We start from the raw sequence: 16,192 nt of genomic DNA on the forward strand, positions 1-16,192 counted from the left end.
ATAGAAAAGTGGAGCAGGGTGACAATAAGCATTCAACATCAGAATCAGAGTCTATTCACCAATACAATAAATGTACCAGAATTTTCTTTGCTGTCTATGGAAATTGGAGGAGGTAGGAGGTGGTAAGTGTAAGTTCAATATGAAAATAGTCTGAATGAAAGAATCCCCTATGTCTCTCCATCTTGCCTACTCTCTGGCTGTGTCTCCCTCCCTTTTGCTTTCTTTCTTTCTTAAGGGAATTAATCTTGGTCTTTTGACACCGGTGGCATCTAACTGTCAGGGTTAATGACTGTGTATGTCCTCTGATATGGCACTTGTTTTTTTGCTTTTCTGTGGGTAGCCTTGAAATAACCATGGGGGGGGGGGGGGGGGGGCAATGTGGATGTCATGCACTTCAAGATTGAAATTGACTGTTCCAGTTTCCAGTGGGTCCCTTCTTGGCTGCTGCACTACATACTGTATGTACAGCAGGCTGAACACCACAGTGTGAGTTTACATAGCCCAGTCTGTACTGGTCTTCCAGCTCTCCACAACACACCCTTACTCTCTGGTCCAAAATGCTGCTGCAAAGCTTATTACAGGTTCAAAAAGATATATCACACTGGTTTTAGCTGCTCTTCATTAGCTTTCTGTCAGTTTTAGAACTGATTTTAAGATTTTATTGATAATGTTTAAGGCCCTACACGGTTTGGCTCCCAGCTATATTTCTGAGCTCCTAACCCCATATGTGCCAGGGCATAACCTGAGATCCTCAGATGCAGTATTACAGGTGGTGCCGAGGTCCAGGTTGGTCACAAAGTGTGATCGAGCTTTTACAATGGGAGCACCGAGGCTTTGGAATAACCTGCCTGAGGGGCTTAGGTCAGCCAACACAGTGTCTTCTTTTAAAACTCTTTTAAAAACACATTTTTATAAAAAGGCCTTTTTAACATCCTAATGTAATGTGGGGGTTTCTTTTTTCTGTTTGCTTAGTATCTTCTTTTAATCTTTTTATAACAACATATTTTACACAAAATGTCTTTTAACATCATATTGTGTAGGGCTTTTCTGGTTTGGTATATGTATGTTTTAATTCCTTCCTTTGATTACACTTGTACTGCTGGCTCTTACCTTTGTTTTATTCCTTTATATATTATCTGTATCTAATGTTTTACTGTTTTTATTTTAAAAAAAAATGTCCTCTCATTTTATTGTAAAGCACCTCCTACCCTTATTAAGAAAGGTGCTATATAAATAAAGTGTATTATTATTATTATTATTATTATTATTATTATTATTATTACCATTATTATTACTATTTTCTTACCATAGAGTACAATACAGTACAGGACAGGAATAGATAGGGCTTGGGAAAATATCTTGACGCTACATCCATAAATCAGCTTTAACAACTAAAATATACTAGTTGATAACCGGGCATGTAATTAAGCTTGCCCGCGTCCAGACACAAGGGACACAGGCGCACGGTAGCCACCTAATGGTACACGGTCCTTATTACCCAGGACAAGCCCTTAAATTATACAGGACAGGACACTGCACAGGACAGGACACAAAAAGATGTAACCCTCTCTTGAACCTTCAGGCGTGGCAGAAATATGTGTCCTGATTCTGTGCATATTAGGTCTGTTTCCTCATGACCACCCATCAGCAGCAACAACAATCGGCTGCAACGGAAGGCAGCATGTCTCGTTTTCCACTTGCGAGGACAAACACAGAGGGAAAGAGTGAAAGCGATAAATCTCTCTGTTCCACTGGGCCTGAGCAGAGGCAATCAGTCATGGTTGAACTGTGCTATGACTTCAATTTCAGCGAGAAGAAACTCATCCTGCTATCTCATTTGATTACACAATAGAGAGTCCCAGTACTGGCGCCCTGTTCATTTTGCTCTGGCAACATGGAGAAATTCAACATCGCCGTGGACCATTTTCCCACATAAATGTTTCATAGAAATATACACAATGACTTAGGGCTGGGCGATATATCGATATTATATCAATGTCTTGATATGAGACTAGTTATCGTCTTAGATTTTGGATATCGTAATATCGTGATATGGCATAAGTGTTGTCTTTTCCTGATTTTAAAGGCTGCATTACAGTAAAGTGATGTAATTTTCTGAACTTACCAGACTGTTCTAGCTGTTCTATTATTTGCCTTTACCCACTTAGTCATTATATCCACATAACTGATGATTATTTATCAAAAATCTCATTGTGTAAATATTTTGTTAAAGCACCAATAGTCATCCCTACAATATTGTCACAATATTGCTAACAAGGTATTTGGTCAAAAATATTGTGATAATCGATTTTGTCCATATCGTCCAGCCCTACTTACAACTGAACATTTAGCCCATTTCTCAGAAAATACCGAGATATATATCGTATATCGCCATTCAGCCTAAAAATACCGAGATATGATTTTTGATCCATATCGCCCAGCCCTACAATGACTTACACAATATATGAAATGCCGAAATGTGTCCAAATATATACAGTATAGTAACGTGTTTCAGCATAGCATCTTGATGGCCCCACCAGGGTCATGCTTAAGTTTTTGCTATGACTTGCAATGCTGTTAAGATTTAGCAGAAAATATTGAGAGGGGACTTCCTTGTACAGACTTATAAGTCGTGTAGGAATGATGTAAAGCAAAATAATGTCAATGCAACATTAGGAGATGCTCTGAAAAATTTCGGGTTGGTGTTGGACCAAGGTAAATACAATAAAATACAAGGTAAATACAACCCAAAATATTGATTTAGATGAAGATCTGGGTTAGCCACAATGCCTTTAGGTGCTTTGCTTCATGTGAAAGTTCTCTGCTGGCCAAATCGGAGACTACACAGATGCTTCTGAGTGCAATTCCAGGAAAACTTTCCACAGATGCTCTAAAGACAATCACAAGAAAACTTCAGGCTGCAACCAAAGGTACAAAAACTCAACCTTAATTAGCGAGCAGCGACTAACCTCTAGCCTGAAACTGAAATCCAAGCCGAAAGATTTAAGCAATGTGTAATAACGCCTTCTGTACCGCAGTTGCTATAGCTACACTATAAATTATGTCAGTTACGCCATTCACTCCTTACCTCTCTCCGGTCAGTTGCTGTGGCTTCGGGGACCATCCGGCTTCCTTTCATCTTTACGAACCGTCCACTTGACTTGGGAGAACATCGAATTCGGGACAGCTTCTTCTTATTAACACCAAGCAGCATATTATCCCAGCTCTGGTCCTCCATGGGTACAACCAACGGAGACACAACGACGGGTATTGGGTTCTCCCTCCAAGCCATTTTCGTCAACACCAACGGAGCTAGCTTGATAGATGAAACTCTTGCTGAGCGGAGAAATCTTCTCGGACAAAAGGTATGCATTCAGTTTAGCTATTTGATCTTCTTCTTCTTCTTTTACTGCATTTATCCTCGAGTTCTGAAATAATTAAGCGGCTTCATCACCTAGCCAACCCTGCAACCTACTTTTGTTGCCATCGCTGCCGCCATTGTTGTCGCGTCTCGCTTACGTCGCCCCAGACATTTTCAACTTCCAAACTTCAACTTTCCTTTTAACGATCATTAGCGTCGCCCCCCACAAACTTTACAAGCCACGGTAATTTTAATCAATATGTTTTTATAAACCAAACAGAGAGTGCAGTTGTGGCCTGCAAAGACCCAAATCCTTTTGACGTATACAACTTTCAAGGTTGCCATAGTGACTGACCTAGAAAACTCATTTTTGGTCTACCCAGTGCCATGATAAACACATATTCAGGAGGTCTCAAGTGAAGGATGCTATCTCAGAGTGATGTTTATTTGTTTGACCAATAGTGGTCTATATGCAAACCACCTCATTGTCACAAATCAGTGTGAAGGCTTCAGAAGTGCTCTTTAGATATACCAAAAGAGACTGTGGCTATAATGTGCGCCCCGCTGCACGCAGCACGTTTCAAAGTTTAGGAAAGCCAGGAAACCATGGCAACTCAGGTTGTGTTTTGTACCTCTGAGCCTTGTAGGGAAAGCTTCTAAGATTGTGTCTGCCAGAAGTCCTATCTCTTATCCATTTGTCCTGTACGTGCTACGGTGTGCTGTGTGTGTGTGTGTGTGTGTGTGTGTGTGTGTCATGTGAGTAGCCTATCTGTCAGTGCCAATCTGCGTCCATCATTTGAGCTAGGGTGCTTTGATTCACTTCCAAATGTGACTCATTCCTCTCATTCTTCCCAAATAGTAATCACATCGAACTTTCAGGGCAATGATAGCAGCTCATCCATTTGATGTGATGAGTTATGCCTGGGATTCATATAAAACTTTTTGATTAAGTCGCTTTTGCATTCAAATTTTGACATTTGGTCCTCACTCATGGGACGGCAGTTATCACCAATCAGATAATACCAATTAGAGTTAGTCACATTCCTTGTACAGGATAATGATTGTAAGATATAGATTCCTCACTGTAGAAAAAATAGAAAAGTCCTGTACTCACTAGTAGATACACCGCTGGATGACATTTATGAAAATCTGTATAAAGTTGCACATTACCATAACATCCAGCTATAAAATCCACCACCAATTATTATCTGCAGCCTTAAAATCAGATCAGAATGTACCATCTTCCACTTACCCACACCAAGCCACACATCTTCATCCCCCCTCTCTCCCTATTAGTAAGAAATGTGGCCAGTCAACCAGTGGAAATGGATGAGGAGCCTTTGTAGTTTGCAGCAGGCAATGATGTTTCCCTTCTGTCAGGTTTAATGTCATGCCACCCCCGTTATTCCCCTTTCTCTTTCAATCTCTCTCTCTCTCTCTCTCTCTCTCTCTCTCTCTCTCTCTCTCTCTCTCTCTCACACACACACACACACTCTCTTCCCATACACAAACACATGCACACAAATGCTCACTTGCTTATGGATGTCCATTGCTGTCAATGGTGATGTTGCTCTTATTAATTGACTGAGGGGTAACTGGGGTATTATACGTAGTATTGTCTACTAGTCTTCTCCTCTACCGATAAAGTTATGCAGTGCTGTAGCAGGGTGAAGTCTGGCCAGCCACAGACCGTCTCTCATGAATTATCTCCAGAGTAAGTCTGACTAGCTTTACGCTGCAGTTCCTGATTACATGGCATATGATGAGGAGGCCAGGTGGTTTGGTAGCTATTGGGACACAAGTGGTTTAACAAATCCAGATGCTATTCAGATTCAGGTGTGATATTTTCTTATGACACCATCTTCCTTAGATCTTAAATAGATTTTTATGTAAATCAACCTTCCCATTTCTGTAACCCCTCTTTCTTTATTAAATAATTAATATGTTGTTGTTTTTTTTTTGTTTGTGTTGTTTTGTTTTGGTTTTCGCCTACTGGTGCTTACGTTTACATCAAGGCTTTACAAGTATGGCATCTGCAATTCCAGGTCACGCTTGTCATTGTTATCAAGTGTTTTCACTTGACAATGATTCTCCTTTTCGCTGTACATGAGCTTGCGTGTTCATTTGACCTCTGTGAGAGAGGCTTATTCATGTGTAACCATGGTTCTCCAGAAAGAGGCTCCATTGTCTCCAGATCTTTTCACTGCTGAAGTCTCTCCTAATTAAGTGACTTGATGGATTTTCCCTAAGCCATGGGCTCTTAGCTGGCTGAAACAATGATTGTGTGGATCAGTTTTGTTCTCTGTCCTTCTGATAGATTCCCAATCCCTCTCTACCATTTATAGTGGCAATCTCCTTACATGTGTCCCTTTTTAGATTTCCTCTGTGGTTGTGGGTATTGGTTGTGGGTATTGACTGAGCGGAAGTAGGCTGGATAAAGACATATATGGTCAGTGAGGTACGGTCACATCCTGTTGCATGTACACGTCACTCTCTCTTTACATGATACCTCAATATGCCACCCCAGCATCAGTGGATATTCTGGTTTTCTTCCCAGGGTCAGACATCAAGTCGTGAATACTCTCTGTTAAGATTTTGTACAACCCTGAGTGGTGCCTTCAGTTCCGTGTGACCTTTAACCCTCTCAGTGCTGTATCTCACCTAGAAAAAGGGAGATGTCCTCCATGTGTCAGTTTAGATGTGCCCCTCTTTGGTCTCAATTATTGTCTGATGGGATTTCTGTTGGTACCTTGTGACAGAGTGGACCTTTTTGGCACATTTATATCACACGCAACCTTCACTGCAGCTGACAGCAAGGTAATGAAAAAGGTGGAAATGCCTTTCAGAGGCCTTTCATAGCTCTTGGCAGTTTTGGTATAGGGTGTCTTTCAGAGGGTTTTATGGCAAAATGACACAAGCCAAAGATACAAATCTTATCTCTTCAGCATTTTTCTTTGATATTAGCTAAGTATACCTATAAGTTGTTGTGAATTGAGATGAGATTTAAAAAAATAAAAATCTAACATTTTTCGCCTAAACTGATATTTCCATCATATTTAGACAAATCATCAATTCAGCCCTGTTTGATCAAGTTATTTGTTGTTTGGTTTACTTTTTAAAGGTATTAGATTATCAAATTGTGGGCATTTAAAGTATCACCGTAGTACTGATTAATCCAATTATTGCCATATCACAATAAAGCCAAGCACCTTAAAACATCTCATGAATGCTGGTCAAAAGAAATGGGTTTCACTGAAATTGAAAATAAGCTGTCAGAGTCAAGTTAATGCATTTTAGTGCGAGTTAAGAGTCTGCGTGCAGCTCTCCATCAATGAAGTAGGAGGTAGCTGTCTGAATATGTGCCTTGTATACTGGGCAGGACTGGAAAACATGGGCAGCATGCTAACTGGCGACATGGTCAGAAAATACTGCATTTGTCTGACTAAAATTAACCTTGGTGTCAGTAGCACTGGGTTGAATAACAGTCTATCAAATTCTTAATTAAAACATCTGAAACAAGCTGTTCATATACAGCTGTGTTGTAACTGAGTAGGATAGGAATTAAAATTTTCAGCTCTCTTCATACTGCACATACGAGCAGTTACTTAGAGCAGTGCATTTTCAGTTTTTTATGGGCACAGAATTTTAAAAGAATTTATCTCGGGACCAACTGATTTTGTTGGCTATCTAACAAAACCGGTTTTACTTTTTAGTTTGCTGATGCACTAGCCAAAATATTTTATTCATCCTTCTGTATGCATGCTACAGCAGAATACTTATCTTTCTGCCACCCACCCAGGCCATACAAACAGACTTAGATAAATGGAACAGTGAAGCCTTTTCCTTACTGTATCAGCTATTAGATTAGCTATTATTCCTTACAACTAACCTACATTGTGAGAGGAAGAAAACTGCTTTATAGGCTGCTTCCTTATTCCTTCCAGCACAACAAATTCCTTCAAAACTATATGCCTATATATAATAGTATTTTAATTATTTTATCAAAAGTTTTATTTCCGAACATTATTTACATACACTGAAAGCCATCTGTTGTACATCCAGATCATAAATCTCACTAAAGTTTCTCCTGTTATTGTATCTCCTGATGGATAAACAGATGGTTGGAAATGACTTACTCTATTCACATTGAAGATTCAAGCCGCATACAGTATATCACATTCTCATTAACTGTTAGCACAGCTCTCAGAGCAGCTGGCATAGTTAGTCACCAAAACACTGCCACTTCCTCACTAGGTGTGTAGGTGGCCATGCAGGAAATCCTAAGTGTTTTTAAGAATACACAAGAGTGCTCATGAGCTACATGACAAGCGTTCTGATGCAAATCGATTCAGTCAGCATTAACATGCAAATGACAGCTTTTCTGGATACACCTTAACGTGTCTGCTGCCTTCTCTTGAATTTTGATTAGGAGAAAAAAGGAAGAGTATTTTTTTTCCTCTGATCTATTTTTAAACACAGGGTGTATCAGAATTCCCTCCTCCAGAGTTTTGTTGTTGTTTGATTCAGGGCAGCATTACTCAGCTGTGGGTGTGACTCAGACATGTAAAGCAGCAGCTACTACAGTGTCTCGCTTCTCGGAGCAGCCAGTGTCACTGGTTAAACTGTGAGAAATGCTATGTAGGCCTAGGTGTAAGAGAAGGAGCTTTGTATAATTTGCTTCTTGTAAAGAAAGTACTCTCTTTCTGTCTGTCTGTCTTTCTCTTTTTCTCTCTCTCTTCCCATTGCATATATCTGTACATCAAAATATTAGAAATGTAGTTTATGTGAGAGATAACACAGAGAGAATAATCACTCTAAAATACTGTAACTTGAGGAAAACATGCACCTTTGCATATAAACCACATAGCTGCGATGTAGAAATTCACAGGGAACTAAACAAAGCATTCAAAACACCACCAGAGCAGAACATATGGACATCATATACAATATGTATTTCCAGTACTTTGGGGTATTTTTAGCCCATCTGCTGAATAATTGGAAGCAATTCCATGCAAAGGTGAATCCTAGCTAGGCTCCTGTCTCTTATGGTATTCACATAAAGGCCAAGTTGGATTAAGTTCTTAAGTTCCTTTATTATTTTGAATCAGGAACAATGTGGTGCTCAGAGTATGGGCGGTCCTGGTGAAATGTTAGCATTAGACTGCCAGGGGATTTTCTGTTATCACAGAAGAGAAGGCAAGCACTCTTGCAGCTTGCATGGAGAGTGGGAAAAGTCAGGATGTGTAATGCACAAACACACATCAAATGTTCTGTCATGACTGTAAGTTGTCTTTTCTATATTCAGGTCATTTTCTTCACCCAACCCATTTCTTGATTTTGATTACTTCCTCATTTCTGTTCTGGGAGGGTTTGTTATTAGTTTGTCTCATTTTGGACAATTCTAGCTGATTAAAATCAACCTTTTGTGTTAGTTCCTTATTTGTGAATTGTTTGTACGCACAAACACACAAACCCATGTGTGTGTGACATACACACACACACACACAGCAAATGTTGTTTATCAGTTGAACAGATGGCTACAACATTACACACAACAGTCTTACCATAATATTTGCTTGACATTTTTGCTGTGGACATGTGGAGCAGACATTGTCCTTATGGTGAACTACACAATACAGGATATAAACATAAACAAATAATAATAATTCCCACTACTGCTGCATATCACTGTTGTCATGTGAAAACCTCGTAACTCAAATTTTGTTGATTTTCATGTTTTAACTACAATTGAAGTATTATATGGATTAAGGAAATTCTATGACCCTTGGTGCTAATGAAACCCTTTCAAAACATGTTGGATAATTGCAGAAATGCATGGTGGTCAAGCAAAAATCATGAAAAGGTTTACATTTTGGAGATACAAGGTTTTCACCTGACAGCAACAATATTCTCTTTGAACGCTGCTGCAAATGGCACTTTAAGACAAAACATTTATTTTACAGCCAACAGAAACAGCAAAATCAACTACAGTGTTCCTCGATAGGAACAGATAGTCTTGTTATTCATTCTGTGTGCGGCGCAGGCTGTTTGCTTGAGGGCATTGGGAATACCATGACATTGCATCTGGGCCCAACATCCTCATGATTCACATCCTCTGCCAGGGGCCAGTCCTGTTCCACTGGCAGAGTTATGGACAAGCATGTCAGGCTGTTATTCCTGCTCTGTGGTGTAGGAAGGCTTGGGATGGATGAATGGGGGGTGGGGTGGTGTGTGTGTGTGTCTGTGTGTCTATTTGTGTGTGTGTGTGGAGTGGACAGGACTACTCAAATCAACTCCATTTATAGCGAAGCATATTACTCATATATCTATCTGTTTATCTATCTATCTATCTATCTATCTATCTATTTATCTATCTATCTATCTATCTATCTGTCTATCGACTAGATCTTTTGTACATTTTGTGCTCTTTTTAAGTAGATGCCAGGCAGCCCCTTTCTTTTACCACCCACCAAAGTCAGTTCTAGTGAATCATTTAAAAAAAACACATAGCCTACATCATGTGCATCTGGCTTCCCATCGCCTCATCTTCCTTTCAAGTTTACTTCTTAACAATCTCATGTGACTCAAATGAGTCATGATGCACAAGCTTGCCGTTCCAAGGTCGCTATCTCTGCTGTGTAAAAACACAGGACTTATTTAACAGGCCATCCAGATTTTTTTGTTTTCTGTATGATATGCCTATACATGGTTTAAAGCTTTGCATCTGAACCTTGTACGAGTGTTGTTTATGTGCAGATATGCATGTTTCCAGTTGGCCCCAAAGCAGTGTTTGACATGATGAACTGTAATGTGCCGTAGGTTGACAATAAGGTCAGATGACAGTCTCGAGGTAGTGGCTGTACCATGACTGTGGGGCTGTACTGTATGTATTCAAGAGACATGGCATATGGAATCCCTTCAAGTATGTGGTGATTTAAGTATACATGAGGTGCAGCGACATTTTCCCCTACATCTAAAGCTTCCAAAATACAGCTATTGCAACAACTTCCAGGATCTCCTGCGAGAAATCTCACTTCACAGAGTCTTTCATGGTGTTGTATGGGGACCACTTTTACCTCTTCTAATTGGGAGAGCCATTCCATCCCCAAGGTGGGGCTGTGTGAAGTCAGCCAGTGCACTTGTCTTTTCTCCTCTCCTCCCCAGCTCTTTCTTCCTCTTCCTACGCACTGTGGCTTAATCACAAGGTCTGTACACAGCATTTCGTTGTATGACAGGTTTGTGTCTGCCCCTCGCCCACTCACTGAGTCTCCCTGGGAGATGAGGTATTTGCGCACCTCCTGACTGGAGATCCGTCCAAACTTTCCGAGCACTTTCTACGAATTGCCCTTGGTTGTCATGCATTATGAATACAGCGATGTGGTGAATGCAGTTTTTGCCCTGTGGTGAATTGTAAAACTCGTTGCTTGTATACGAGGCAGCTTTGACAAGTTACATTTTCCTGTTTGTTTCATATTTTGGATCTAGATGGGTATTGCTCCATGCACTTAGGGAAAGTAGAACATTTACCAGAGAGTAGGTTTAAGTGCATTGATGGAAAATGGGTTCCAAGGAAGGAGAGTGGAAGGAGGGAGAGGAGGAGGGGGCACATGGGGAAGGTGCCAATGCCCAGAATCCCTAAGTACTGTCACAGCTGCCTGCTTGGTAAAGAGATGCAGATACTACCTATTTTCCTTTCTTTTCTTTGCTCCCTTTCTTCTTTTCTCACTTCTAACAACCCTGCAATTATGAAGGCCTTTAACTCTCAATCCTGATTCTGTTGTGAAAGAAAGTGTCTGAGCTGGAGAAAAGAATTGTTCAGCTGCCATATCAGCAGGGGCAAAGGTGGGTGGAACGTATCTTAAATTATTTCTCAAATTAATTATTCCCTCTCTTTTACTTGTTCGCTGTGGGAGAATAAAGATGTTAAGAGTTGGCAGATTTGCCTTTTGTTTAAAAACTGTGCAAGTAAAATTTTACTGTCTACATTTGCATCTTGTTTTTGGCAGTATCATAGTCAGTCAGTGATATACACAAAGGCATAACTAAATGTGTAGTTAACACAGGAAAGACTTGGTGAGACTTTCAAAATGTCAAAATGCACAGCATTTATTGCAATATAATCACAAATGTATTTTGCAAAAATCAAACACAGTTTAGACAAAAATAAATAGATTTTATGCCACTTAAAGGCTTCATACTCTCACAGCAAAGTAAAACACAACACCCTGATTGCCAACATTGTCAAAATGAATCATTTTTACAACCTCAGAAGTCACACTGCCACTCATGTGACATGAAATGGAATGTTAATTACACTGAATCACTGAATAGCTGCTATCACATTCAAATAGTGAAGTACCCTGTTTTGCGTGGTGCAACAGTACAATATGGTAGTATTAAAAAAAACCCAAAAAAAACATTATTTAATAATTTCCTACAATGCGGCCAAGCTGCATATCAGGCTCCATCATTATACTTAACCACAGTACTGTGAATCATTATTGTTTCACTTCCGTAGCAGTCTGAAAGACAGAGTGTGAAAGGTTTCCTTTGCTGTGCAGTGGTCTGTTGTGTTTTGATATCAGTTAGTTCACAGTCTGAAAGGCACTTTAGGACTCAGGCCTTGCAGCTACATTGGAATTTCAATTAAACCATCGTCACTATGGTACTGGCCTACTGCTATGCATACATGATTGTACTGTCAAATTCAATTCACTTTTTTAGATCATCCCTTGAATATATATCCAACTACAAAGTGATTATTGAGGTCAGAGGTAATGTTCATCAAAATTCGACCATTCAGTCTGGGTGGGAAGTAAAACTTATCACATTAAATGATACTGCTAACAAATTAGTTACCAAATTATCTTGGTTTTCAAGTTACACAGGCTATTTGACACAAATCTACCAATATGCTACAAAATTATCCCATTAGAAAGTGTCACTCATTGCAGAAAAAAGACTGTATTACACTTGTGTTGAAATACTAAAATTAAATACTAAATTCCATTAATGACAACAACCTATCACAACCTACAAAGGCAGTCAGCCTGTCCTGCTCCAGCCAGTAATACAGTGACAGGTCCGTTTAGACTGATGTTACACCATCACTGACGGGTCAATCCACTGTCAAACCACTACAAGATTATAAACCCCATGAGCTCAAAATGACAATAATTTAACTTACTTGTGTGCCCCCTATTCTCTTCATAAGTATCATGTTGGGTGTTTAACTCCAAAGTAAGATTTCAATTTGAATCCAAGACGCCTGCAGCTCGGTATGATACCTCAGAGTCTCTACAAGAGGAGTGGTGACCTTCACGGGATGGATGGCTTGTTGACAGGTGGTTGGGTGTTGGTGTTGGTGTTGGTGTTGGCGGTGGAGTTGGTGTCACTCCTCCCTGCACTGTTCTCCACCCTGCGGGAGGACGAGTTGAGCGGGCTCCTCTTCAGGACCTTGTTAGCCAGGTGGCTGCAGGTCTTCCTGTACTGGTGACGCAGGAGGGAGTAGACGAACGGGTCGCTGGCTGCCTTGCTGTAGGCCAAACATTTGGACAGCACACCCCAGTGAGGGCTTATGGGCCCTGGGCAGAAGAGCTCTACAATTCTGACTCAAAAAACAAAAAGAAAAAAAACAAAAGGCATACACCATAAGCAAAATACAGCAGTTGAGCCATTTCATAGATCAATGTCACTGGAGTGGAAAACAACTAAAGAAAATGAAACCCCCAAGTCCTATAATATTTTGAAAATGTCAATATTTCACTTCACTGAAATGCCATCACCCTGTTAGGGGATATGAACTCATGGTTATATCATTTTTGCTGCTTTCGGATTTCTTGTTGATTCCAATTATTTTACAGAAGAAAGATACAATATGATCAAGTCACTGACACTTTGTCATTGTAAACAAAATTAGTAGTAGCCAAGACAACGTGAAACAACAGGGGCATTGTCCTCTTAGTAATTTGGCTTGTTCATTAGTCTGGTTTCCTCTGGCTCTAGCATTCCCCACAGATTCACCATCACACAACTCCTGATGTGCTTTCTATTTCCGTATCAGAATTCTAACAGCTTGTGACAGGTTAACACCACTAATACTGCGACTAATAGTAATGAGAGCCAACAATACGGTCTCTGACTCATTCACATATCCTCACTCTTTTGTTTTCTTTCTTTCTTTCTTTCTTTCTTTCTTTTTTCTTGCTCATCCGCCCCAGTTGTGACAGCTCAGTAACAAGGAGTGGAGATGTGTGTAGAACTAATAAGCTATCTCATTATGAGGAAGCAGCTAAAAATATTACCAGATGACGAGATGGGATTGGAAATAAGTATTGCCATCTGTAGTCAATTGATGCTGAGCATACCCACATTGATATCCACAAAAAGGTACATGAAAATTAACTAGAATAACTCTCCTGAGTAAAAAAGCTTTTCTTGGGAGAATTATTCTGCCTCTTTAGTTGAATGAGAGGGCCAACTCCAAACCCAAATATTTGTTATTGATTAAACTAGATGAAAAGCCAGTGCAGAATCCAATTGTAGTCCAAGGCTCCAACTCCCTGCTGTCACATCGGCTCATCTTTTGATGATACACGGTGTAAAGTACTTCACAAACTTTCACACACACACACACACACACACACACACACACAAAGTACTTCACTTCTCTGCTCACCTTGTGATGATATAAGGGGTGAAGCACACCACAAATGTGCCGATGAACGTGCTGATCTTCTTGGTGGCCCTTTGCCTCCTTCGCTTCTGTTCGTCCAGGCATTTCTGGCGCACACTGTCAAAGCATACAGGTACTATTATCGACCCAGGAGGCACAATCAGACGCATAGACATAATGAACCCAGTCACTAAGAGAAAATGCAAGATGAAAAAGAAAAAAGTGGTGCACTGGGCACTATTAGCTGTGAGAGTCAGGTCAGAAAATGCAGATATCAATTATGTTAATTGGGGGGCGATGCAAAGTTTAATGGTTTAATTGAGTAGAAATAGAAGATGGATAGAAACGATGGGGAGGCAAGTGAGGCGGGCAGTTGCTGACCTTCATGACACATAATACTGTAATGGACTGACACGTGCTGGATATAATTTAACAATCACTATCACTTTAAATTCAGATGTAACTTTTGAATTCATACTGTATGTGGAGGAATGTCCCTGGAAGATTCATAAATGTACTGTAGGTTTTATGTGTATTTTGAATTAGTTGACAGCCCACTTTTGAAAGAATGCAAGACAAAGGAGAGAAAATCCTGCTGGGTTTAATCCTAGGACTGATTTGGCTTTATCATCACCATCATCACCATCTTTGGACATCAATCATGCTCTTGATGTTCCAAATTAATACACTAGTGAGAGTTGTAGGCAACTTGACTGCCGTAATTGTTATTTGTGTCTCCAGCACACAAAATGTCATGAATGGCCTTTAGTCTTCGTAAGAGCCAGCAATGAAAGAGTTAACATGCTAGTTGGCACACTGAATCAAAAATGTTCCTTCTGAACTGCATGCTTAACACACTGGACCAAAACTGTGGTGCTGAAACACCAGCTCATCAGTGTGGGATCAAAACTGTGTCGCTAAAATGAACACACTAGATGTAGGAAAATGGAATTGCTAGAGTCAGGCATGTGCAAACATTTCAGTATGAAAGACAAATACGAATGGATTAGACTGAATGAACTTCTAATGATTTTTTACCTGGGGTGAATATCCACGAGCAGCACCAGCGTCTGCATAGTGATCACGTCGATGCGTTTACAGTGGAACCTCGCAACTTTCAGCACTTTCAGATATGTTACACACAACACGATCAGTGTGAGGAGGAAAGTGAGAGAGTGCAAAACCACGGTGAAAATGATAAACTGCGTCCCGGCGCCGTTCGCTCTGACATTGCACAGCGTGCATGACGCGTAAAGGTGGTGGTACCCAACCCAGGAGCGGCAGGTGGCCACCGTGGAGAAGCAAAGTGAGTGTATCCACGTATATCCTAGCGCTATTACCGCATCTCGGTGCCGTATTCTTGAGTGATAGCTCAGCGGGAACACCACCGCCACCCATCTATCGATGCTCAGAGCTGCCATGCTGAGCATGGAGTTCGTGGTGAGAAAAGTGTCGAGGAAACCCACAATTTGACAGAGCCCGCTGCCTCCGGGGTGGCCCTTGGTGATGAGCCCGGCCAGAGTTAGTGGCATGTTGGACACGCTTAGCAACAGGTTGCAGAACGTCAGGTTGAGAATAAAAAGCCCGGGTACCTGTTTCCGGATCTCCGGGTTGTACAGAAAGCAGATCAGCACCACAACGTTGGACAGCAACGACACGACAATAATCCCCAAAACCAACACGGAAGCAGCTATGTCCACTGCGTGCATGGTGGGGTGCTTGTGTCCCGCTCAAATATCCAGACTTTTGACAAGTGCATCCACAGTCCTGATGCGAATTGTCATCGTGAGTTCCAGTTACTGCATCTATAGGTCCAATACACTGTCATGCTTACCCTCCCCAGGCTCCAAATATCTTCAACTAACGGAGCGGTTCCTCCAACAGCTTCCACGATTAGGTCGCAGGAAATTCATAGAGGGTATGCTCACCTGAATATTAAATGCATTTTTTAGCTCAGTTTCGTGGGAATAGTGGCAAGGCAGAAGCTTAGTTCTCGTGAAGCTCTGCGGTAGTTTTCCAGCAGCTCTCTCCTGCCACTGGTCGCAAAGCTCAGGGAATCTTGGCTGCGCAATTGCGCATTGAATTGATGGACAGCCTTGAAAACGCACATGAAAGTGCTTCAAGCTTTCGGTCTCTGAACCTGCTTATATTGTCTA

General features: G+C 40.8%; 1 protein-coding gene across 1 annotated transcript; it reads right to left on the minus strand.

Annotated features, from left to right (window-relative positions):
- Window positions 1-12,679: 12,679 nt before the first annotated feature.
- LOC139655317 (G-protein coupled receptor 26-like) lies at window positions 12,680-15,745 on the minus strand. The gene is made up of 3 exons (XM_071532689.1): window positions 15,075-15,745; window positions 14,040-14,153; window positions 12,680-12,968 (listed from the first exon to the last, which is right to left on the minus strand). The coding sequence occupies exons 1-3, from the start codon at window positions 15,743-15,745 to the stop codon at window positions 12,680-12,682; spliced, it is 1,074 nt and encodes a 357-aa protein (XP_071388790.1).
- Between the last annotated feature and the right edge of the window lie 447 nt (window positions 15,746-16,192).

The sequence above is a fragment of the Centroberyx affinis genome, unplaced genomic scaffold, assembly GCF_046629955.1.
Source record: "Centroberyx affinis isolate AG114_WGS23_722 - 3 ecotype Tasmania unplaced genomic scaffold, CSIRO-AGI_Caff_v1 ptg002234l_1, whole genome shotgun sequence".
Taxonomy (NCBI): Eukaryota; Metazoa; Chordata; class Actinopteri; order Beryciformes; family Berycidae; genus Centroberyx; species Centroberyx affinis.